Below are 22,925 nucleotides of genomic sequence, written 5' to 3'. Positions count from 1 at the left end.
TCCTATTTATAGGGCTATGCACATGTGTCATGTTTCACTAGCCAATCACAGTCCTGAATAGACTGTGATTGGCCAATCACGGTGCAGGGTTAGGGGGGTACACTGGTGGCCAATCACAGCGCAGGGTTGGGGGGGGGTGCAATTTACACACCTCACATACAGGGGCGGTTTCACCGCCCAAAAATAAGCTAAACTACGCGCATCAAGGATTTTATTAGGACGGACCTATTTTGGGGTGAGACGTCTTTCCGGTTTGTCGCGATCCGGTCGCTGATGACGCGGATGACGTAGAGCTCCCAACCGGATCATATACCCGAAAAGGAATGCTGCCCAGGCTAGGCAGTACCACCTTAGACAGCTGAGGAAATTCAAAGTATCCCAGAAGATCCTGACATCCTTCTATTCTGCTACTGCACAGCCTGAGCATTCTGACTGGTATGGAAATAGCTCCTCTCGGGACCAGTGAGCCCTGCAGAGGGTGGTGCGCTCGGCCGAGCACACCATGGGGATTTTACTTTCCTCCCTGTAGGACTGGTATCATAGGAGTTTCCTAAGTAGAGCTAAAAGGATCCCCTTGAAGGACTCCCATCACACCATAGCAATAGACTGTTTGTGCCACAGCAGTGAGGCAAAAGCCTGCATGGTCACAAACCCACTACAGAGAGACACGGAAAGGGCTTTTCCCTCAGGCTATCAGAGCTCTGAACAATGTCCCAACTGCCAGGATAACTGTCTTTAACCTATATATACCCACTCACCAACAGAGCACACTTTTCTTTTTCACTTTCCCAAATATCTTTGTACATCTCTTTGCACAAGCAGCACACTGTGAATTAGCCTATTGCACTACTTTATGGTTAAGTTAGACCTTGCATTGTGCACTTTAGTTACATAGCCTACATTTACTAAATTCCTGTGCACTATTGCTTTGATTATGCACTAATTCTTGATAATTAAAATATTTATAAAATTATCAAATGTAAATGTTACGGTCACTTAGACATTCTTTGTGATCTTTTTTGTCCTCAGTTTCTCTTTCTCTTTCTGCCAGACAGTGCAAAACTGTTCCATCAATATTATGTAAATTCGGACAGATATGGGGCAGCTGTCATTATATATTATATATATATATATATATATATATATATATATATATATATATATATATATATATATATATATATATAATTGCGAACGCGGATGTTCGCCGCGCCTCTGACCAAGTGGAGCTTACTATGTAACCGTGCTCGGGTTGTGTGTGTGTGTGTGTGTCTCTGTGTGCATGCCCTGCCTGTGTGCAGCCGCCAGAGTGCGCCAGAGTGCAGGAATTTAGACAATGCTCTGATTAAAATGCACAACAGCCTGCAAAACACACACACACACACACACACACACACACACACACACACACACACACACACACACACACACACACACACACACACACACACACGATGTCAATGTTCTCTCCCCATCACGGTGAAATAACACGGATTACAAGTCCGTAAATACACAATATTTTCGAGCTGCGTTCGCTTCCAGCGTTCGCGCGTCTTACTTGTATATAATGACAGCGTATTCCCAGGTTGATTTGTGTTCCCAGTCAACCCTTGCAACATAATTGACACAAACTCACAAGCTACAAGCTCTGCGATGTGTTGTGAGCTTGTACGTTTTATAAACCTAGGAATGGAAACACAAACAACAACACAACAACAAATTACTGACATGCGATATACACACAAAACTGTTAAACATATCAGAAATACATACATATATCGTCATGTAAACACTCTCAATTCTTACCGTCAGTCTCTTGGAGCTCGCAATGGAAAATTACGAACGTAGCAATAACACCCTGGTAACTAGTAACACTGATGCCTGCAGGACACTTCGTACTGATCAGTGAGCATCCACTCTATTTATATGGGTTTGGTCTACCCATGTGGGTGTACCTTCTGTTGATTAGACATGTGACCTGTGTATTGTCCTAAATGACGAAACTCAGGCTCCAGCAATGTTCTATAACAGTGGCTACTTATCTGATCTAATCAATCAACTCTCTCAACACTGTGCAAAGTCCCCTGATTTCAACAGTGTAGGTCACAGCTGTAGTTCTTATTGTACTTTTTTTCCCTTTTTTTATTATTATATTACTGAAACATTCTGAAAATAAGATACAGTCAGGAAGGTGCTAGAAGGCCACATGTGCAAGTAACATGCCAATACAAACGCCACCGTTACATCATAATAATGGATTATTCTACAGATTTTGAGATACCCCTCCCCAATTAAGAACAAAATACAACAATGTTTATTATTATTTGTATTATTATTATTATTATTACTATTATTTGTATTATTATTTGTATTATTATGATTACTACTACTATTATTATCTTCAGTCTCCCATTTATGAAATGGACTGTTGTGGCACTTTATTGTAAGGCAAAAGTGGTGTAATCACCACAAACTCAGAGATCTTTCTGGAGGTAAAGGGCCAAGCCTGGGACACAAAACTGTCTAGCTTTTTATGGGTCCATTCGGTTCCATTTCCTACTTATAGGTAGGGTAAGTGATTTATTTTGTTAAAATAATAAGTGTTAAATAGCTCTATATTCTGATAGTAATCATTACTATAGTGTTTGTCCAGTAACAGTGGTCTCCCTGTCTCCAGGTTTCAGGGGGTCCCAGCAAAATGTGTTAATATAGCATCACAATAATTTTAACTACTTTAACCTTTTATACTTTGGCAATGGCATTCAAAAGCAACAGATATACAAGCTTATAGCGCGGCACCGAGCACAGTGCTATGAGATTGTAGATCTGCTATTTTTGAAAAATCTTGAAAATTTGTGCAAACCTTTGAATATAATATATATTTAAAGCAAACATTTGTAACTCAAATGTTTGCTTCTGCAGGGGTCCCTGGAACAAAATATTTTGAGATGGGGGTCCGCGGCCAAATACATATCATTTTGGGGGTCCTTGACATGAAAAAGTTCGAGAACCGCTGCTTTATATACCCTCACTGCTCGCCCCTCCTCCATCAGCTGATGTGGGTAAATAAATGCCTGTGCTGCTCGTCAGGAAGTGAAGCAGACATCAGTGCACGGATTGGACCCATAGAGCAGAATGTGGAACCAACAACACGGTCTGGCACAAAGCAACCTGCACTGTTGATGGTAATAATACATGTTGTATTATGTAATGGTATGACAAATGTTGCTATTGGCATAATGTTATTGTGTATATCCTTAACGTGAGCGGGTACTATACCAACACAAAGTGTTCAAGATAGCGTTAAGTAGCGTTGCGTGATTATTAGTAAACAAAGTTGTTGTGTTGTTGTTTAGCGGCTGCGTTACAGCGTGTTGATCACCAGCTAAAGTGGTGGCGATATAAGTGTGTGTGTGTTATTTAGCTTCTGAGATCGATAGCGTTGATAGATCTACGATTCCATGTCGTGTTTTTCCAGCTTGACATGGTGTAACGTTAGCTAACCTCGCTATCTGTAGCTATGCAGCTATCGTTAGCTTCTTCGTGGGATGGTTGTTTCATTGTTGTAAAGAAGATAATACATTGATAACGGTGGTTCTGTACATCGTCGCGCGACGTCCCCTCCCTTTTGAAAATAAACAACATATTTTCAACTGAAGTGTCGTCGCGAAAATATGAATTAATTGTTTTAGGCATAATCACTAGCTGTTACTAAATAACATGCCACTGTATTTTTTTTAAACACTCAAGTTAATTTGTTTTACGTGTGGCTGTCTGAGGGGTAACAGGCTAGGTGGGCACTTAGGGACATCTGGGCACCTCAATGTAAAATGGGCTATTTTGTCCAAAATGTAAACATAAAATATTTGGAAAATGTTTTTGAGTAAATTAAAGTATACATGATTAGAACATGCTTAAACATTAGACTAATAAGGTCAAATATTTCTACCATCTCTCAATACCTGTATATTCAGTCATTTTGGGGCATAAACAAGAAGTTGAAGGATAACGTTAAGTCTGATAATGATGTAGTGAAGCCCTACAATGACTGATATAACATAGGATTGCATGCATGGAAATATAGCCTATGTATTGGAATATCAGTCATTCTATTGGTTGTACTGTAAACAATGACTGCAACGTTTTTTGTTTTGTTTTGTTTTGTTTTGTGTTGTTTGTTGTCACTCTTTCAGAACATCGGATTTTATTTGGAACATGGAAGGTGTTGGAAGAGGGCGACCGTGGGGAAAGCTGGTCAGAGTGGACTCCTGTGAGAGCCAGGTGTTGCTGGTCAACAGGGAATGCACGGTTGGCCGTAGGAAAGGTAAATCTGTTTTCTGGGTTAAAGAATATTTGTATTCTCTTTAACCCATTAAGACCTGAGGCCGGTTCTACAAACGCCTTCTAAATCAGTGGTTCTGGTTCTTAAACTTTTTCGTGCCAAGGAGCCCTAAAATGATTTGGGGCTCCTTGGCACGGACCCCAATCTGAAAATGTTTTGTGCCAGGTAGTAGGGACCTCCAGAATGGAAGATTTGTGTTGAAAAAAAAATTACACAAAAAAGATTAAAAATAGCATAGGCTATAATAGCAAAACTAGCAGATATACAAGCTCACAGCGCTTCACGTTGTGCTGCGCTGCAAGCTTGTACATCTGATATTTCTGAATAGCCAATGCTAAAATCTAAAATGACACAGATGCTTTCCCGGTGTGGGAAATATTTGAAGCAATTTTTTAAATAATCAGATGCAAACACTACTACAGAAAATGAATAGCCTAAAAAAGTGTTGACCGTTGGAATGTTTTATTTGTTTTCAACCTGTTTTTCTCATAAAAGTCTGGACAGCACTGTCCTACTACTGCATCACAGACATAGCTAGTCTAGTCTGCCAGTGTCTGGACCATTTAACAGCCCCCCCCACACACACACACACATTCAAGACACAAAGCCTTCTTAATTCACCAAACTTAGACACCCCCTTCTGAGGATAACAAAGGAGTCTATTGCGATCATGTGTGCCGAATATTAAGTAGTTTTTTTTGTATGGATTTTTACCCATGGTAAGGTTAGGCTTATATCTCCATTGGTTTTGTCTGCTCTGTTGTATTCAGCTTCAGGAGGCTACCGCACTACAAAGTAACTGGCCATAGTTAAGTAGGCTATCTCTGGGTAGTTGAATGTATTAATGAATGTATTAATGAGCTTTGTCATATAATATTTTGACAGATGATTAAAAACAAGCAGCTTTCAAAATGTTTCAATATGCACAAATGTATTATTTTACTTTTACTAGTTTAGTTTTACTAGTAGTCTTTAGTATTTTGTCTGGGTGTACTTAGGTTAAAAATTTACATCTAGTGTACGTATACATATTTGCCTGTATGTTAAATAAATGGAACATTATTGCAGCATCAAGGAAATGGAATGGATAAAATACGATAAGTTATAAAAAAAATAAGCATGTACAGGAAGAAGATCGTTTTTTAGATCAGATACAGTATACAACATTATTGCATATGTTCTCAGTATGTGCAAGAGCTGATGGACATTTTGTATCTTTGCCAGGATGTGATCTATCTTTTCCTGCTAACAAACTGGTCTCGGGGGATCACTGCAAAATTATACAAGATGAGCACTCAGGGCAGGTGTGGCTCGAGGACATGAGGTATTTTGAAATCTGTACTCTACAGTAAACTCCACATGTGGTACAAATTATGACTGTACAATACTCTGGTTTAGGCTTGTTATTAAAATCAAACTTTATTGGTATAACACATTTCAGATGCGAGAAAACTTACGCACAAACCACACCTTGGTATAGAATTTACAATTTGTTTATTGTCGTTGGCCCACCTTTTGTTGTGAACAAATCGTTTCATGCTTCCTAATGATTATTATTGAGTTTAGACATGCCGCGTTTAATCAATTTGAACAAGTTGTGTATTATTCCCGGAATAGTTCCAAACTATTATTGTTAATGAATTACCTTACCTTAGACATTATCTGTAATTTTCTCTTAAATGCTGTTAGCCTATGGTATATGGAACTGTTTGTGTGTCTTTCTTTAGCACCAATGGCACTGTTATCAACATGTCCCAGCTGGTGAAGAAGCAGACCCACGTGCTGCAAAATGGAGATGTCATCTACTTTGTGTACAGGAAAAATGAGCCAGAACAAAGTGAGTGTGTTTTTAGTGGCCTTTGCAATTGGCCCTTAGCCAATGGCTATTGGCAAAAAAAACTATTTTTTGCTGACCACTCCTATAAAGAGGAGAGTTGTTCATTATTTGTGACTGTACCCACTCTGGTAGATGCCTGAAGTTAGATTGTGATATTATTTTTTTTCTGTCTTTTTTTATTAACTTTGACTGTGTAGTACCACAGGCTCTAGGCACGATAGACCACAATACCATATATATCCTAAAGGCTTAATGATACAATATTCACACTAAATATTTAACTGTATAAAGTCACAGCTTTTAATGTATTTAACATCTAATATTAAATAAAACCACTTCAGTGTCAGTGTATATTCTGTGCTGTAGATTTCTGAGAAGGCATTGTCTATATCAGTTCTAAACTGCAGACACTAAAGCTAAATGCTTTCATATAATTTGACTCCCGCCATAACGTTATATAAAATATTTATATTGTATCACTTTTCTTTTATCACTTTTCTTTTGGTTAAAATATCATCCTCAAAACTCTACCCATGTTTTACTAGTCATATTAATTATTTGCTGGCTCACTCATGAATCTTCATCTGTTTTTACGTCTGGCTCACTCATGAATTATATAATTTAATCTTGAGATAAATGAAACAATGTGTGTTTTGTCTCCCCATTATTTTGTATAATAATAATGATGCATACAAACAATTTATAATGCCGCTTTTCTAGGTACTGAAAGTCACTTTACGGAAACAGAATAAAACAATTTTATTAGGAAAATGTACTAGTTAAAAACGATATAAAGAGAAAATAAAGAAAAATGGGATTATGATTAGGTAGGGAATGCAAGTCTGAAAAGGTGGGTTTTGAGTGGTTTTAAACTTGTATCAATATTTTGTCCTGTGTAACAGCCACAGTAAAGGACACCCTCTTTGGTATTATTATTGATATCTTTGTTTTTATATCTTGCATAAAAACACAGCTCTTCACAATCAATGAAAAATTATTTTTTCCTTAACCTGTAGATATCGCCTATGTTTACCATTCCATTAAACCGGAGCAACCTGATTCACAAGATAGTGGACGTAAGTAGCCATTCATCTTAACTTCGCTCAACATCCAGGGTATAACAATTATTCAACAGTTATTTTGTCTTGTCTGGTCAAATATATATTTCAAAAATGTTTTTATCCCATTATTTTGTAACCCATTTATTCAGCCAGTGCCAATTGCCTATGTAATCCTGGGCTCTACTCTCCCTCTGCCAGCCTAAGGAGAGCCCAGAACTGAGCTCATGCCTCCTTCAATGCATGAGCCGCTTCTTATCACTTGACAGGGGGGGAGTTTCCCCGGTTGGACGTAGCGCGTGGAAGGAACACGTTATTCCAACCAGTTCCTTTCCCGTCCATTAGGCGCCCCGGCTGACCAGGGGGAGGCAGTATAGAGACCAGGATTAGTGCATATTTTTTGTGAGGGTACCTACCCGAGGGGACATGGGGAGAACATGCAAACTCCACACAAAAAGGCCCTTACTTACTAGTTAAAACGTACTTTTCTTTTTTCCCTTTTTTTACTTAAAGCTGCACTATTTAACTTTTTTTGTGAGATTTCAATGTTATTTTGTCCAATTTATTCTGTATGGTGGAGTATGTTAATACAATATAACTTATGCAATTGGGGTGGTTGTTCTTGGTCTACCTGTGGTTGACAAGTTGTACTACTTGCAGGTCAAAATTGTATTTCTCCTCTGAGCAAGGAGGCAGGCTCTGTTAGCACTGGAGACCTGGGTTCAAACCCGGGGTAGAACAGGAAAGTTACAGGGAACTTTAAGTGCGTGGTAGGAGAAAGACAAAATTGATGAAAGAGAAGTAATAAATGGAATCAGTCACAAGTCAAAAGACCAAATGCACACTGTAAACTGTATTTAGCAGGTGTTGGACCAAATGCTGCAGACATTATGGAGGAGAGGTCATCCCACAGACATACTGTTCCATCACCAGACCTGTCTTTCTCAGTGGAGCCGGTGGTTTTGGCTGGACCCCCCAGGCAACAGACTCAGGAGGAACCCCAGCCCTCCACCTCGTCCTCTACCCATCTGCTCTTGAGTTGCTCTGCTGCAGCTGGCCCTGTTGTACACACTGTCTCCTTTGCCTCAGGTAGGTTCACACACTGAATCAGTTTTAATTCAACTCAAAGAGTGTATACGCATCTAAGTTGGCAAAAATCAAACTATTATAAGTGTTAGAGATGTCATCTTTTAAACATAAGGTTAGAGATGTTCAGATCCAGCTACAGATAATCATACAATTGTCATTGATCAAGACCTTGAACTTCATTATCTGTTCACTTAGTTAAAGTCAGTGTGGATTAAAGCTTCAGTTAACTGCTTAAAATTGTCACTTTTGGATTTGGATTAATATTCAATTTTTCTTCCCAAGCTAAAGAACCTGTCCCTGCACAAGAGAAATACACTGATATCCAGGAGCCAGAGAGGAAGAGGAGGAAAACAAGCAACGGTCAGTTTATTACGTCTGAAGATTAATGTGTATGTTAAATTCACATTCACACAGACACACACGCATGAAACCTGTGAACTGCCCAGTACAACCACAGTCTTGCTCTGTTGGCCACTGAGCAGTTCCACTGGAGCAGTTTGAGGGTTCAGTCAACTTCAGTGCCACTTCAGTGGTGTTGGGGGAGGGATAAGTGGTGGCTATTCACCCACCCAGATTATTTTTGCCGTTCTGTATTGTTCGTTTGTAAACCATTTAAAATGTCTTTAAAAAAAACTGAGAAAAAATAAATGACAAATAATACTGTTACAAAATACACAGTTAGTATCTGCTCTTCCAACAGAACTAAATTCTGTTGTTGTTTTTTCCAGACAAGGGTTGTGATTTGAGCCTCCCACACTCATCCAGTACTGAAGCTGTAGGTCCACCCAAGGGAAGCCTTCAGGACCTGCTGGGTAAGGCTCCGGTGGAAGGCACCAAGACAGACAAGATGGAGGAGTCTTTAACATGTATCATCTGTCAGGATCTACTGTACGACTGTGTCAGGTATGGCTGCAAAATCACATCAGACATGATGATATACTGAAACTATGGTTTTCCCAGTTCAGTTGTAGAATGTTGGTATGACTGGAATATTGAAATATCTCATTTCATAATCACTGACAATATTTCTTCTCATTTATGCATGCTTGTTTTTCTGTAAAAAGAGAAATGAAAGATGGATGATTATAGAATATGTAGGTAGATGGATATGGATGATAGAATATGTAGGTGGATGCACTTACACACTTTCCCAGACAGATCCTTTTTTTTCACAGTCACATTGAATGTGTGTTTTTAACCCTTTAAGACCAGGAAAGCATAATTTGTGTCATTTTAAGATTTCTTTGGCTATTCAAAAATAGCAGCCGCGCTATGAGCTTGTATATCTGCAAAAAAATTAATAATTGTGAAAGTTTGTGCAAATCTTTTGAATATATATATATATATATATATATATATATATATATATATATATATATATATATATATATATATATATATATATATATATATATGTGTGTATAACATTTGTTAAAGCGATTGCTTCTGGGGATTCTTCTAAAAATCCTAATTTTTTTTTTGAAGAACGTATGTTTCTATATCAGTGGTTCTCAAACTTTTTCATGTCAAGGACCCCCAAAATTATATGTATTTGGCCACGGATCCCCATCTCAAAATATGTTGTTCCAGGGACCCCCAGAAGCAAAGATTTGAGTTAATGTATATATTTATATTAAAAGATTTTCACGATTAAAAATAAATAAATGGCAGATCTACAAACTCATAGCGCGGCACCGAGTGCCGTGCTATGAGCTCGTAGATCTGCTATTTTTTTGATAGCCAGAAGATGACACAGATGCGTTCCCTTCCCGGTTTTAATGGGTTAAATTGTAATCGTCTACTGTTGTCCCCCAGCCTACAGCCCTGCATGCATACCTTCTGTGCAGCCTGTTACTCAGGATGGATGGAGCGCTCGTCTCTGTGCCCCACCTGCCGCTGCCCTGTGGAGAGGATCCGCAAGAACCACATCCTCAACAACCTGGTGGAGGCCTACCTCATCCAGCACCCTGGTTAATATTGATTCTGTACTCTTTAACCACCCTTATTAGTTGACCAGACTCCCCTAGGGCTCTGTACTAGGGCCCCCTCCTGTTTTCGTTCTACATCAAACATTGTCCGGCACAAATAGAGACAATCTACAAGCTCACAATAGGTTGCGATGTGTTTACGTGTTGCGACGATATTAATACAAATATGTTAGGCCTAACTTTATCCCTACAATAGGCTGCAACATAACATTACTTTGTTTAATTAGTGAAGATGCACTAAACTGCCAAGGCCAAAGACAGATGTTTCAAATGTTTTAATGAAGCACTGCATGTAGTCATACAACATCAAACTAAACATGTTTCCATTTATTTTTTTAAACAAACAGACATAGGAGAAGAGAGACAAATAACATGAACATAATACGCTATGAATTTCAGGTCTATGACTATCTTGACATGGGCCAACATCCAATTGAATATATAATTTGAGGGATTGATGTTCTACATATACGTACATATCTATGCAGAGTAGCTGTTAAGCTGCAAGTTGGACATTAAGCCATGCATGTTATCCAATCCAACTTTATTTATAGAGCACATTTAAAAACGGTTAAGGTTAGTGTACTACAAATAATACTTAATTTCTGATTGCATCTGTATTGTTTGGATGTGGACAATTATTAGCTGTGTGTTTGTCCGGTTATAGAGAAGTGTCGCAGTAAGGAGGACCTGAAGAGCATGGACAGTAGGAATAAGATAACTCAGGACATGCTGCAGCCGAAGGTGGAGCGCTCTTTCTCTGATGAGGAGGGGAGCTCTGACTATCTCTTTGAGCTCTCTGACAACGACAGTGACACCTCAGACATCAGGTAAATACTATCTGTAGGAGTGAAGAAACTGTACTGAAAAAAATTAATGGAGAAAAAAATCTAAATCTCTCATCTATATAAGCACACACACACACACACACACACACACACACACACACACACCCCGAGTATACTGTGTGGGTGTGTGACTTTAGTCATATTAATTGTATTATGCAGATTAGTCAAATATTATGCACTTTATGCCCCTCTCTCTTTTTATGAGATGACTCTATCTTTTAACTGCAATGGTGAGCCTGCACAACTAAGAATTTCATCCACCTTACTTGTGATGTGACAATACAGATTGTTTCTGGTGTGTGTGTATGTATGTATGTATGTATGTATATATATATATATATATATATATATATATATATATATATATATCGTTAACAGTCTCAACTTGATAGATCTTTGGGCACATGTGCGACCAAAATCCCTAAGTGTAACTAAACATTTTAATTTGTCACACCTGTGCAACCAATTTATTTAATTTAATGCCAAAACAAACCAACCGCTGTGTTGACACTGTTACACTGTTACATCAAAAGTGGTGACCCTGGCTACAGCCTGACAGCTCGTCACGGGTTCGAATCCTGATCCCGACGACCTTTACTGCGTGTCACTCCCCATCTCTCTCTCCCCGTGTCCTGTCAGTCTACTGTATACTATCAATAAATGCAGAAGAAAAACCAAAAATTTAAATTTAAAAAATAAGAAAAGTGGTCACCCATTGAATACGCTACCAACACAGACTGCTAGTGGTACATTTGTTGATAAGTCACCAATTGTTGTGTGACATCCGCCATCTGCGACTCTTGTGGACAGAGACCAGCTCATTATTTATTTAATGCCACTGGTTAATTTTATGCACACTAGATCAGGTACACCATGGCAATTAAAACAGCAGCCGCTAGAGTATTTCTATGTGATTGCCCATTATGCTGTGTTTTATGACTTTGCAAATAAAATTCATATAGAATTCATACAGTTGAGTCTCGTGATAATATTAACATAACAGTATGGTATTGATTATCCAGCCCCCACGTATCAAGGATTTCTAGTATATGGTTGTTTTTAAATTCACCAAAACATCTTACATTTGACTAGAATTTTAGTAAAACAATATAGAAGAATAAAATCATGAGGTCTTTGCCAATACCCAGCCCTAGCATTTGATCACTTTGGATATATATTATATATTGTATTCTCCAACTAAAGCAAACTACCTTTTTCAGTGACTGAGGTCTCCTGATAATCTCTGTCCTGATAATCTCTGTGTATGTCTTGCCCCAGTCAGCAATTTATGATATGCAGACAGTGTCCTGGCTACAAGAAGGACAGCCATCAACTGCTGTTCCCCTGGCTCGCTGATTCTCCTGTCCAGCCAGCTCTCTCATTTCCACCCACCGTGACGGCCACAGCCGCCACACAAGGCCCCGAAGAGAGCCCTGAGAAACTAACTGGAGAAGAGCCGTCAACCTCCTCTGAGGTCACTGCAGGTATGTTTCCTGTTGAAGGCCTGCTGGATAAACGGCATCATGATTATTGCAAGTTCATCTATTACCAGTTATTCTTTTAATATTTTCCATTATTTGCTGTAGTAAAATGTGTTATATTAAACACATTGTTATGCAAGATATAATGTATTTATTTGGTTTTGATGAATTTACCTGTAAGAATTATTTTTATTGCACTTCACTGCAGTTTTATTTGAACATCCAGGCTATTTGTAAAAGCAGCAGCTATTCCAAATGAAATGAAGTGTTTCCCTTATTGATGATGTGCTTGGTTTTCGACAATGATTTATCGTGGAAACGAGAGTCGGGAGTCGGACATGCAAAGGCTGTATTCTTGTTGATGACAAGGGAAATGTAGCAATGTACCACACTATTTATATAGTATTATAATATGCCCATCATACCTGGATCTAACGTACCACCATTGCCTTGAAGGGAATGTGTTCCACAAAGACTAGAGCATAAAGACACGATGGCTCATCGTGTCTTACATAAAACATAAAAAGTACCGTAAGCATACAAAATATGGACTATACAATTTGCCAACAACAGTTTAAAAGTACAAACATTCTATTGGGGATTTTATTTACTTGGAAGATATGAAATCAGAGAGAAGACCACATTGGGGTTGACGGTAGAAAAATATTTGATTTCAGGCCAAGAGACATGGGACTTAGTTTGTCCAGTCAATACAGTGTCTGTTTTTGCATTTTACATTTGTGCAGGCGTTTGACTACAACCAACATGTTACTCGGTTCACAGACAATATATGTAGGTTATGCCAGTAGAAAAATAAATAAAACTAAAGTCACCCTCCATGCAATTTTACTTCCTGTTGCCCCCCTAATTCTCACCAGATCATACTTCATGCTGCTATATGGCAACTAGGCCTGTCACAATCAATTATTACACAATTATTTGAGATAATTGCAATGCATTATCGTTTCCATCAAGATATTGTTTGTTTCAAATATTTAAAGTTGTACAATGCAAAATCACAAATAACGATTTTTAGCAACCTCTGCTGGTCACTACCGTCACTGCATACAATTTCCCTAGTCCTCGATTACCCAGAATTCCATTCGTTTTCACCGGAAGCCGGAAGCGTTTCAAAAAGCGATCTTTTAATTGTTTTATACTATCTACGGATCGTTTCTCTTAGCCAGTGGAGCATTAGTTACCATGAGCTGTGCTTTCTTTTTCTGTTCTTTTTCGATCTTCCAATCCTACATTATCTTAAAATCAGCGTGAGGTTCCTTTTTGTTAATAGCGCGGTAGTTCCTGGCCAAACAGGAAACCGTTGCGGTAGTTCCTGAGGACGTCGGCCACGACGTCATGACGTTGGCCAGGAACGTCATTTTCCCGGGAAAGTCCCCCCCGTACACGTTCAATAGAAAATATATAAATAAAAGGCTTCCGGGGGTGAAATTCACGGAGTGGGTGTTGTGAAACTTTTGCCACTCGCAAAAGATATACAATTTAACTTTAGTTTTGTTGAAAACGGTACCTAGTATTACTTTAAAAAAGAATAGCGGAAATAGCAGATCTACTAGGCGAGCTCACTGTCGCGATGCAAGGCATTGTGAGCTTGAATGTAGATAGACCATTTTCACACAAAAAAAATAGAAAGTTTAAAGTAATTTGATATCAATCATAAGTCATTTTTTTAATATTGTTTATTTGTCATATCTGCCCTGTGCAATTTGTGTTTACAAAGCCTAAAAGCCAATCAGAAATTTAAAGGTAGGGTAAGTGATATTTTTTGGTTAAAACAAAAAGTATTTTGTTAAAAGGTTAAAATACTATATTCTGATTGTAATCATTGCTATAGAGTGTTTTTTCAGAAACGGATGTCTCCCTGTCTCTCCAGCTCTTTAATAAACAGAAAATCAATTTTTCGGTAGGTGTCAAAATCTCAGCCAATCAGGAGAAAGTACCCATTTTTAAGCTTAATTTGTATAGTGTCCAGTTCCAATTTTGTCTGCTCATTTCTTAGTGTCATCACTTCCAATTTCACTTGTTTAATCTGTATCCTGATTGAGTTCTCTGTCCTGGTTGGATAAAATTGGAAATGAAACTGAAACTGAAACGAAAATGCATTTTCTGTTTAATAGAGAGGTGGAGAGACAAGGAGACTCCTAATACTGAACAAACACTTTATAGCAATGAGTACTATCAGAATATAGAGCTATTTAACAATTATTTTAACCAACGCAAATCACTTACCCTACCTTTAATAATCTGTTCAACCACCGCCAAAAACACACTTAAATCGTTAATTGCAATTATTTGTCTGACAAATGGTCTGATTTGATTCTCACAGGGACACAAAGGTGATTCAAGGTCAAATCTTTATTGTCTCGTAAGGGAAATCATTGAACAGCCACGTCTCGGAGCATAGTTTTGAGGTGGAAAATTACTCCCCTCCACCTTTTGCATATGAAATGTATTTTGAAGCCTGTTTCTTGTCTGCCTCAGAAACGGCTCCTCAGGAGTACAGGTGTCCTCCTCAGGGCTGCCACGTCATCTGCACCTGCTGCCTTCAGCCAATGCCAGACAGACGTGGTGAACTCGGCAGCCAGCAGGTCCCTGCTCAGCAATGTGAGTTGTGTTGACTGAATATGTGTGTGTGTGTGTGGTTCAAGGCGTTTATTGTCACATGCCCATTACAATACAGCTGGTAGCAACATTGCGGGCAGTGAAGTTATTGTACGCCAAGCTTTCCTCAACAGTGTATAAAAAAGTTGAGATAAAAAATATTGATGTCGCCAGTGTGGAACTCTATATTTGGGCAAGACTGAAAAGTGGTCTGACAGTTTGTCTGTGAAGACTATAACAAAACAACTATAACATATTCAGTTAAACTTCTTGACCTACTGGCAGTGTTCAAAATAAATCTGGCATTGATTGGTCAAATTTTGTCTGTATCCATTTCTACTTATGTTTTCCTGCCTGTTGCATTCCCTGACAAACAAACCTACAGTACATAGTTGTCAATACCCTCATTTCAATGTTTTGTGTGTGTCTGTACTCTGTAGGTATGTTGTGCCAGCGGCCATTCTGTCATATCTACTGGGGCTGCCAGAGGATTGGCTGTCAAGGTTGCCTGGCCCTTTTTAGCGGTAAGTCTTATTTTTTTCCCCAAAAAATCTAAATGACTGCGCTCCACAGAGTGCAGATCTGTGCCATGCCAGGTTACCTACCCAGGGCTGTGTCAGTCGTGGGGTGCTGCTGTGAACATGAGGAAGCTGCGGGTGGGAATAGTTTGTACGACAGACGGTTTAACTATTTGCGTTTGTGGTGCCCGTTATGGGCAGAAGTGAAAGGCCTTTTGGAGGTGTGCTCTATAGAGGCCCCTCAACATGAGGGTCCTGTTGATTATACATGGAATCCATGTTGATTATAATTGCAGTCTTATGATGCAACTAACCCATTATTTCTTTTACAGAGCTCAATCTAACAGATAAATGCCTAGATGGTGTTCTGAACAGCAATAACTACGAGTCTGAGATCTTCCGGGTGAGTCAGACCTTCTTTGTGGTTGTTATCGTGATCCTGTCTAGCTGAATGGGTAGAGAGCATGGGGCTAACATTGTCAGAGTTAGTCTACCATTAGCTGTGTAGCTCAGTGGCTAGAGCGCTGCTAACAATGCCACTGTCTGAGCTAAGCAATAACTCATGAGTCATGACAGGTTGTGGTATATTGCGATTATATTATTATATATTCAGATACTGTGTATAAGGAAAAAAACAAATGTATGTCCTTGTAGAACTACCTGTCTTCCAGAGGGATGTCTTGGAAGGACATGCTCAAGGAGGCCCTACAGGGTTTACAACAAGGAATCTACTATCTGTCTGGTAAGAAAGTAAAATCTTTATTTCTTAAATGTTGTGACATTGTAATGTGATTCAAATGTTTGTTATCAGGGCGTCCTTGAAAAAGAGAGCTTGCTCTCAATGGGTTTCCCTGAATAAATAAAGGAAAAAGAAAAAGAAAGAAAGAAAATCAAATAACGTGTAGGAGTCCTGGTGACATTTTAAGATCTTATTGATATTTAACAGAGATCCGCTATACTTTTACAAAGCTGTATACTGATGTATCTTATTAGAAAAAGGAGTCAATGAATGGAGTATACTGTATCTCACTTCTCCCATAGAAAGGTGATGGCATTCACAGCCTTCACCCCCCCCCCCCTTTTGTGTACAGTATAATCTTTAGGGCTGCAACTATTTATTATTTTATTAGTGATTATTCTATCAATAACTTTTTTGATTAATGTTGTTTACAATAAAAACATTTATATCAACGAATCAACATACAATTTTCATTGTTTTTGTGCTGTATCATAATACGTTGTGAGTTTGTAGATGTGCTATTTTGTATTTTATTTAAATTGATTTGTTTTTTATAATTTCTTAAATGGATTTGTTCGATAATTGTTGCACCCTTAAAGTCTTCTCATTTTATGTTGTAAAATACTCACTTAAGTGACCTCGGATCTTTCAGATTATCGCATTAATGCAAATGTCACCGTCTGCTTCTGCTGTGGCCTGCGGGGCTTCAAGGAACTGGCCTACAAATATAGACAGAACATCCCTGCTTCTGACTTGCCAGGTAGGAGACACCATAGTATTGTGTTCTAATTAAGGCATGCATGTATTTCTTTTAGCTCGTACAGTGGAGTGAGACAGGACAGAGTTGGTAGAGAAGCAGAGTGACATGTCATACAGATCAAAGTCAGAGTTTATACAGTCCACAGTAATAGTCGGCACACTACAGTAACTGGTTGAGCCTGCTCTCCTAAAATGCTTTGAAGATATTTTTAGTGGTTCAGTTATTATGCCATGTTTTGGATTTGAATTTGCCACATAACAAGCCTGTGGTACTTCCTTTTAAAATACAAATGAACATTTTAATAATAATATCCAGGTATTTTAAATATAAGAGAAAAAAAAGATAGAAAAGTCTTGAAATACACCCCCTCAAACAAAGGCTTATGACTATAAAGTGTAAGTAGAAGATTCCCTATGTACAGGGTTAAACCAAAACGAACAACAACCAATAGTCCAGCGCAGAGGATGACACCATCCTGGTGGCCTTTCTTTTTTTTATCACTATAAATTGCTTGACCTCAGGTGAAAACATTGTTAGCCCTCACTTGGCTGTAATATACCCTAGGTGTGTCGTAATGAGCCATACACTTTGTCAAATGTGTCTGATTTAGATTAGAATTTGAGTAATGACTTGATTTAATGTTTGATTGCCAGCATCTGTAACATCTCGTCCTGACTGCTACTGGGGGCGGAACTGTCGCACACAGGTGAAGGCGCATCACGCCACGTAAGTTCAATTCCAGATTGTTCCAGTCTGAGACGTCAGTCACATTATATAATTTTAGTTGAATATTTAAAAAAAATATATAAAACATGTGAAAAGAAATGCATGGAAGTACTTCCTTGGCCTACTAGCAGCTTGCACAATACATTTGACAGACGCACGCACGCGCACACACACACACACACACACACACACACACACACACACACACACACAGATGCTCTAGTTGTTGGCTCACATCCTACACCACACTGTAAAAGTGTTGAGTGGCGAAGCCGCACTATACAGCCTGGCTGCCTATGAGCATGTCCATTAGTGGAAATGGTGATCTTTATAAATACTTAATCTAATGTACAAATGTGCTAGCCTGGTAAACCCTCCCTCCGGAAATCTCATTTCCATTTGATTTCAGGAGTGAGTCTGGCCTGATCGCCCATTCTGCAATATTGGCTGTGGGCTGGAGTTGGGCAGGAGTAATACCGTTGACTGACACCCCTTCAGCCAATGATCGTTTTTCCCCTTCAGCCAATTGGAGTGCATTTTTACCACCTCCGCGACTAATGTGACGCAACGGGACTTTTGAGATGGCCATGCCCAAAATAGGTTGCCTTATTCGGATACATGCGTGTCACTGCCCGCCCCTGCCGGTTCTCTGATTTTCTTTTTTTTAAATAGGCTCTGTCATGATTAATTGACCACATATATGAAGTTAAACAACTAAATTCTATCCAAACGATATCTTATAAGTAAATTCCGTGCCTCAAAAAAGAAGTTTTATAACCGAAAGTACAAGTGAAGGCACTCGCACAAGCAACAATGGCTGCCGTTCGTCTTTTGTCGGCTGCACTCAGGCTGCACTCGGCTTCATTCGGGCTCACTCGAAACTCGCCACCTGAAAGGCCAACTGTCACTGTCAATCACAGAACGATGAGCGACGACGCTGATAGGCTCGTCCATTTGGTGTACGGGCTAGAAACGCCCAGACAAGCCTTCAGGCCAGACTCACTCCTGAAATCAAATGGAAATGACTGAGATTTCCGGAGGGCGGGTTTACCAGGCTACAAATGTGCAGCATGAGCAGTGATTTGTCCAATTTGTAGGGGACAGTCAGATATACAATACTGTGCAGACAGACATGGACACACACAGGCCACACCATTAAAAAGGTTAATACATTATTTTAGTTTAAATGGGTACCTTCAGAATGTTGCAGGCTGTTAAACCATTTCCCCAGTAGAGGGAGGCATTGCATCAATTGGTCCTGCTTCCTCCATATACCTGCATGCTAGTTATGTGAGCTCAAGTAGATGCTACTGTAGGTTTGTTACCCGGGAACAAAGTATAGAACCCCAGGAGACGACACAAAATTGGTCGTTCTGTGACAACACAGCACACGGCTCATGTTTAATGACTCTACTGAAATGGTCTGTGTTGAACATAACAGGAAAACATATTGTAAATAATGCATACTACTATAATTATTTATTCGCTTCAATCAAATGTACGAATGAATCAAAGCAGAAAATCTCTTTCTCTGTAATTTTGTCTATTTAGATTCAGGTTTTCACACCAATATGGTGGCAGCGCTGTCACTGTGCCATCTAGCGGTGGTTGTCAAAAAAGCACTGAAGTGCTTCTCATCTTAGTTTTCCATACTCTTTCCCCTGGGTCAGGTACATTCCACCTGTGTTCCAGTAACCTCAAACCTAACCTTGTGGTAGAGGAGTATTGAAGCTGCTACTTGCAATTCAATACGAAATCCCAAAACAATATGTGTGTATTTTGGAGAGAATATAGTAGTGTGCAAAAGCATAATCACTTCAAACCTGTAATGTGCTTTACTTGAGTGTCTGCCATTGTTGTCTAAATCAGTAAAACAAAAAGAGAGTGTATAATGGTGAGAATAACTGTTTATCTGTTGCTTTTGTGTTTCGATTTGTGACATGCAAGGCTCTAAAATATTTCCTTTTCTTCGCTTTGATTTCAGGAAATTCAACCATATATGTGAGCAGACTCGCTTCAAGAGCTGAAGGGACAGGACGACTCATTCAATACATCTCTGCAGCTTTAGGGCACGGTTACACATGTGCTTCATATGCGTTGTGGCCAACACAAGCCAAGGCTTAAGATGTGTCAGTCTTGCAGGAGTGTCAGTTTTCGGGTGTGTACCGTAGTTCCTTTGACTTACACATTGGAGTGGTTGGCTCACTGAAAGTAAACTACAAGCGAAATGGCTGCCAAGTGGGGTCAACAATGGCACTTCTTTCCTGGTTGAAGTGAACGGGGAAGCTGACACCTTTGATGCATATGTAGCACATGTGTGACCGTGCCTGAAGGAGACAGTTAAAAATCTCCAGTATTACCCACTAATCATTGGAAGAGATCAGTCAGAAGAAAGGGACGTCATTCAACAGCGAGAATATTTTTTCAAATGTAGTTCCATTTTGGCCCCAGCTTTCATCAGTGCTATAAAATATATATTAAGTACTTGTTAAAGTGGTGTCAGTGTCTAATGTGAACCCACTCTTCCGACTAAACTGTAATGCAAGGACTGTGCACCAACAAATCGAAGCGCAATGGCCTACCTATATGTACATATATTTCCCATAGTCCATATCTGCTGCAGAGCAATGAGAAAATAGTTTTTCTTTCTTTATTAAATCTAATAGATTTGTACTATGGCAAAATGCCTCCAAGGGAGTTTTGCCTGTTATGCATTGACCTGTTGCAACAATTACAATCACTTACAACCAATGTGCATACAATTTGGGGCATGTCAATTAATGCTATGGACCCTAAACAGTTAAAGCTGCTCATGATTGAGACCAGGTGTGGCGAATTAACACCAGCCATCAGCCCCAAAGGCTAGTCATTTTTTGCAGTGGCATGTATATATTTTTGTGCACTGTCCCTCACTTTGGCAGGTAACCAGCAAAGAATTGTTGATGGAAATTTGTTTGGCTGAGACTGTGGCCTATCACCTTTTTTAATTTCAACACCATAACCACCTGGTCGCAAAAGACAAGTACTGTAAGTTTCAAATCGAAACTTATCAAGAAGCGAGAAAAGCAATCTGTATGGACTAAGGCCATCTTATGTGTATTGAAAGGCATGCTACTGAGCTGTTTTTATATACTTTTCTGTCTTCCTGTGCCTGAGTAGTTGAGATTATGAAAATGAACGATCTAGTAATTATATTGTACTTGTGATGTTATAATAAGTGTATTAGAAATTTTGATTTGGAACAATAATCTAGGGCTTCCTACAACAGACATATTCCTTAAGACATAACGAGGAAAAATGAGTTCAAGCACATCTTTTTTTTCTATGCATTTAGGAGGATTGGAGGATGTTTGCAATTCAAATGTGAAGAGCAGTAACTCCATATTATTTCTGAAGACACAAGCTGCTTCCATCACCAGTATTGCTCACTTAAAACAATCTATTAACAAGGAAAAGGATGTCTTGACTTTTTATGGAGTACACCTGTTTTATTGGTGGTGGCAAGGTTCCCTTGAGGGACATGGGCTTTCCGAGACAAGGGGAGAAAATCCATGTCGAAGCTCAAAGCCCCCCCACAAGCATACATAATAGGGTATAGACAGGCAATCCCATGTGATAGTTGTGTAGGGTTCTGTCTGAGAAGAGGGATCAGAGTAATGTGTTGAAATGGCTGCAGTCATATCTGAGGGCATTGGGAGGCCCTCGCTTGTATGCTTTGCTCTGGATAATCAACTGCAAGCTGATTAGAGTAGCGCATTAAAAAGAGTCACTTTCTCAGACCCCAGTAGTTGTAACTTAAGGGCCAGGGCTGTTGTTTAGACTGTACAGTTTTGTTTAGAGAGCATAGAATAGTTATGAGGTAACTGAACTAGGCTCTTATTGGGAGGCAATTATTGGTTGAATGTGTTGATTTTTCAGCTGATCTGATGATTGTAGTTGCATAGACTACAAGGAATGGCAGGTTGTTTTGCAATGGCAGGTTGTCTTGCTGAAACTCCAGTTCAGGAATTCTTATGTGCCAATATGATAAGCAAATAATGGTGTTCTCAGCACAGCTGGTGTTGGTGTTCTCAGCACAGTTGGTGCGCTTTTTGTTCTAAGGTAAAATTATGTTCAGGGGTATTTCTATTGTTTCCAGTGTGTGTATATATATATATTTTTTTAAGTAGGAGGGTGGGTCTCTACAAGTTTTGCTTGGGACCCACATTTTACCCTCTCGATGATGTCATGCCCCAAATTCTAATGTTATAGTACATGACCCAGTGTGTAAATTGCTCTTATGCTGCGTTCATGTGGTCCTCGGGAACTCAGAAGTTCCAACTGTGGCAAAATGTCTTTTCATTGGCCAACACACAAGTTGCTTCTGCCATGGGTTCACACACCGCACATTTCCAATGGAAATTTTGCATTGGATACAAGTTATATTCAACATGGTAATGTTTACAAAACTACACTTATTATTTTTTGATCCACACATGAAATTAAGTTTAAAAGAGCACAAACTCAAAACTACACTTTATTATTTTTTTTATCCACACATGAAATTAAGTTTAAAAGAGCACGAACTCCTTCAAAACTCACAACTGATTGCCAAGGTATAACCTGTCAGAACAAAATGTGAAATATTAGGCTTTTGTTAACCACTACCCCCTATTACAGTAGGTAAACTGACATGAGTTGTAACAGTACTTGGTGCGCCCTTTCCCCCCCCCCCCCTCTACACCACATTTCTTCGCTGAAAATAGACTATCTACAAGCTCAAAACGTGATGCGTTGTGAGCTTGTAGATCTGCTATTTTCAGTGAATGTTGCCACCCCCCCCCCCCCCCCCCAGAATAGGGATGCTGGGGCTCAAGTGGTTAACCATTGATCGATTGATTGAATACTTTATTAGTAAAAAATGTAAACGGAATGGATGTA

At 39.2% G+C, this 22,925-nt stretch overlaps 1 protein-coding gene across 2 annotated transcripts; it reads left to right on the top strand.

The window, feature by feature from the left end:
- Window positions 1–3,082: 3,082 nt before the first annotated feature.
- chfr (checkpoint with forkhead and ring finger domains, E3 ubiquitin protein ligase) lies at window positions 3,083–22,535 on the top strand. Of its 2 annotated transcripts, none has more exons than XM_080433963.1 (18): window positions 3,083–3,185; window positions 4,194–4,324; window positions 5,567–5,666; window positions 6,070–6,179; window positions 7,196–7,255; window positions 8,102–8,326; window positions 8,609–8,686; window positions 9,055–9,229; window positions 10,142–10,296; window positions 10,982–11,144; window positions 12,441–12,646; window positions 15,143–15,265; window positions 15,703–15,786; window positions 16,113–16,183; window positions 16,435–16,522; window positions 17,172–17,279; window positions 17,933–18,005; window positions 19,990–22,535. In XM_080433963.1, exons 2-18 carry the CDS (start codon window positions 4,216–4,218, stop codon window positions 20,030–20,032), a joined length of 1,971 nt encoding a protein of 656 aa, XP_080290089.1. In that variant the 5' UTR covers window positions 3,083–3,185; window positions 4,194–4,215; the 3' UTR covers window positions 20,033–22,535. The 2 variants fall into 2 exon arrangements, with proteins under 2 accessions (XP_080290089.1, XP_080290088.1); XM_080433962.1 differs by having other exon boundaries at window positions 8,099–8,326.
- Window positions 22,536–22,925: the final 390 nt, after the last annotated feature.

This window comes from Gymnoscopelus braueri, assembly GCF_963280865.1.
Source record: "Gymnoscopelus braueri genome assembly, chromosome: 7".
NCBI lineage: Eukaryota > Metazoa > Chordata > Actinopteri > Myctophiformes > Myctophidae > Gymnoscopelus > Gymnoscopelus braueri.
The sequence above is the reverse complement of the archived record's forward strand: the minus strand, read 5'-3'. Positions and strand labels throughout refer to the sequence as shown.

Coding starts and splice junctions, on each gene's coding strand:
- chfr (XM_080433962.1), top strand. CDS start 4,216: ATGGAAGGTGTTGGAAGAGGGCGACCGTGGGGAAAGCTGGTCAGAGTG. Junction 9,230..10,141: donor CTACTGTACGACTGTGTCAG/GTATGGCTGCAA, acceptor GTTGTCCCCCAG/CCTACAGCCCTGCATGCATA. Junction 10,297..10,981: donor CTACCTCATCCAGCACCCTG/GTTAATATTGAT, acceptor GTCCGGTTATAG/AGAAGTGTCGCAGTAAGGAG.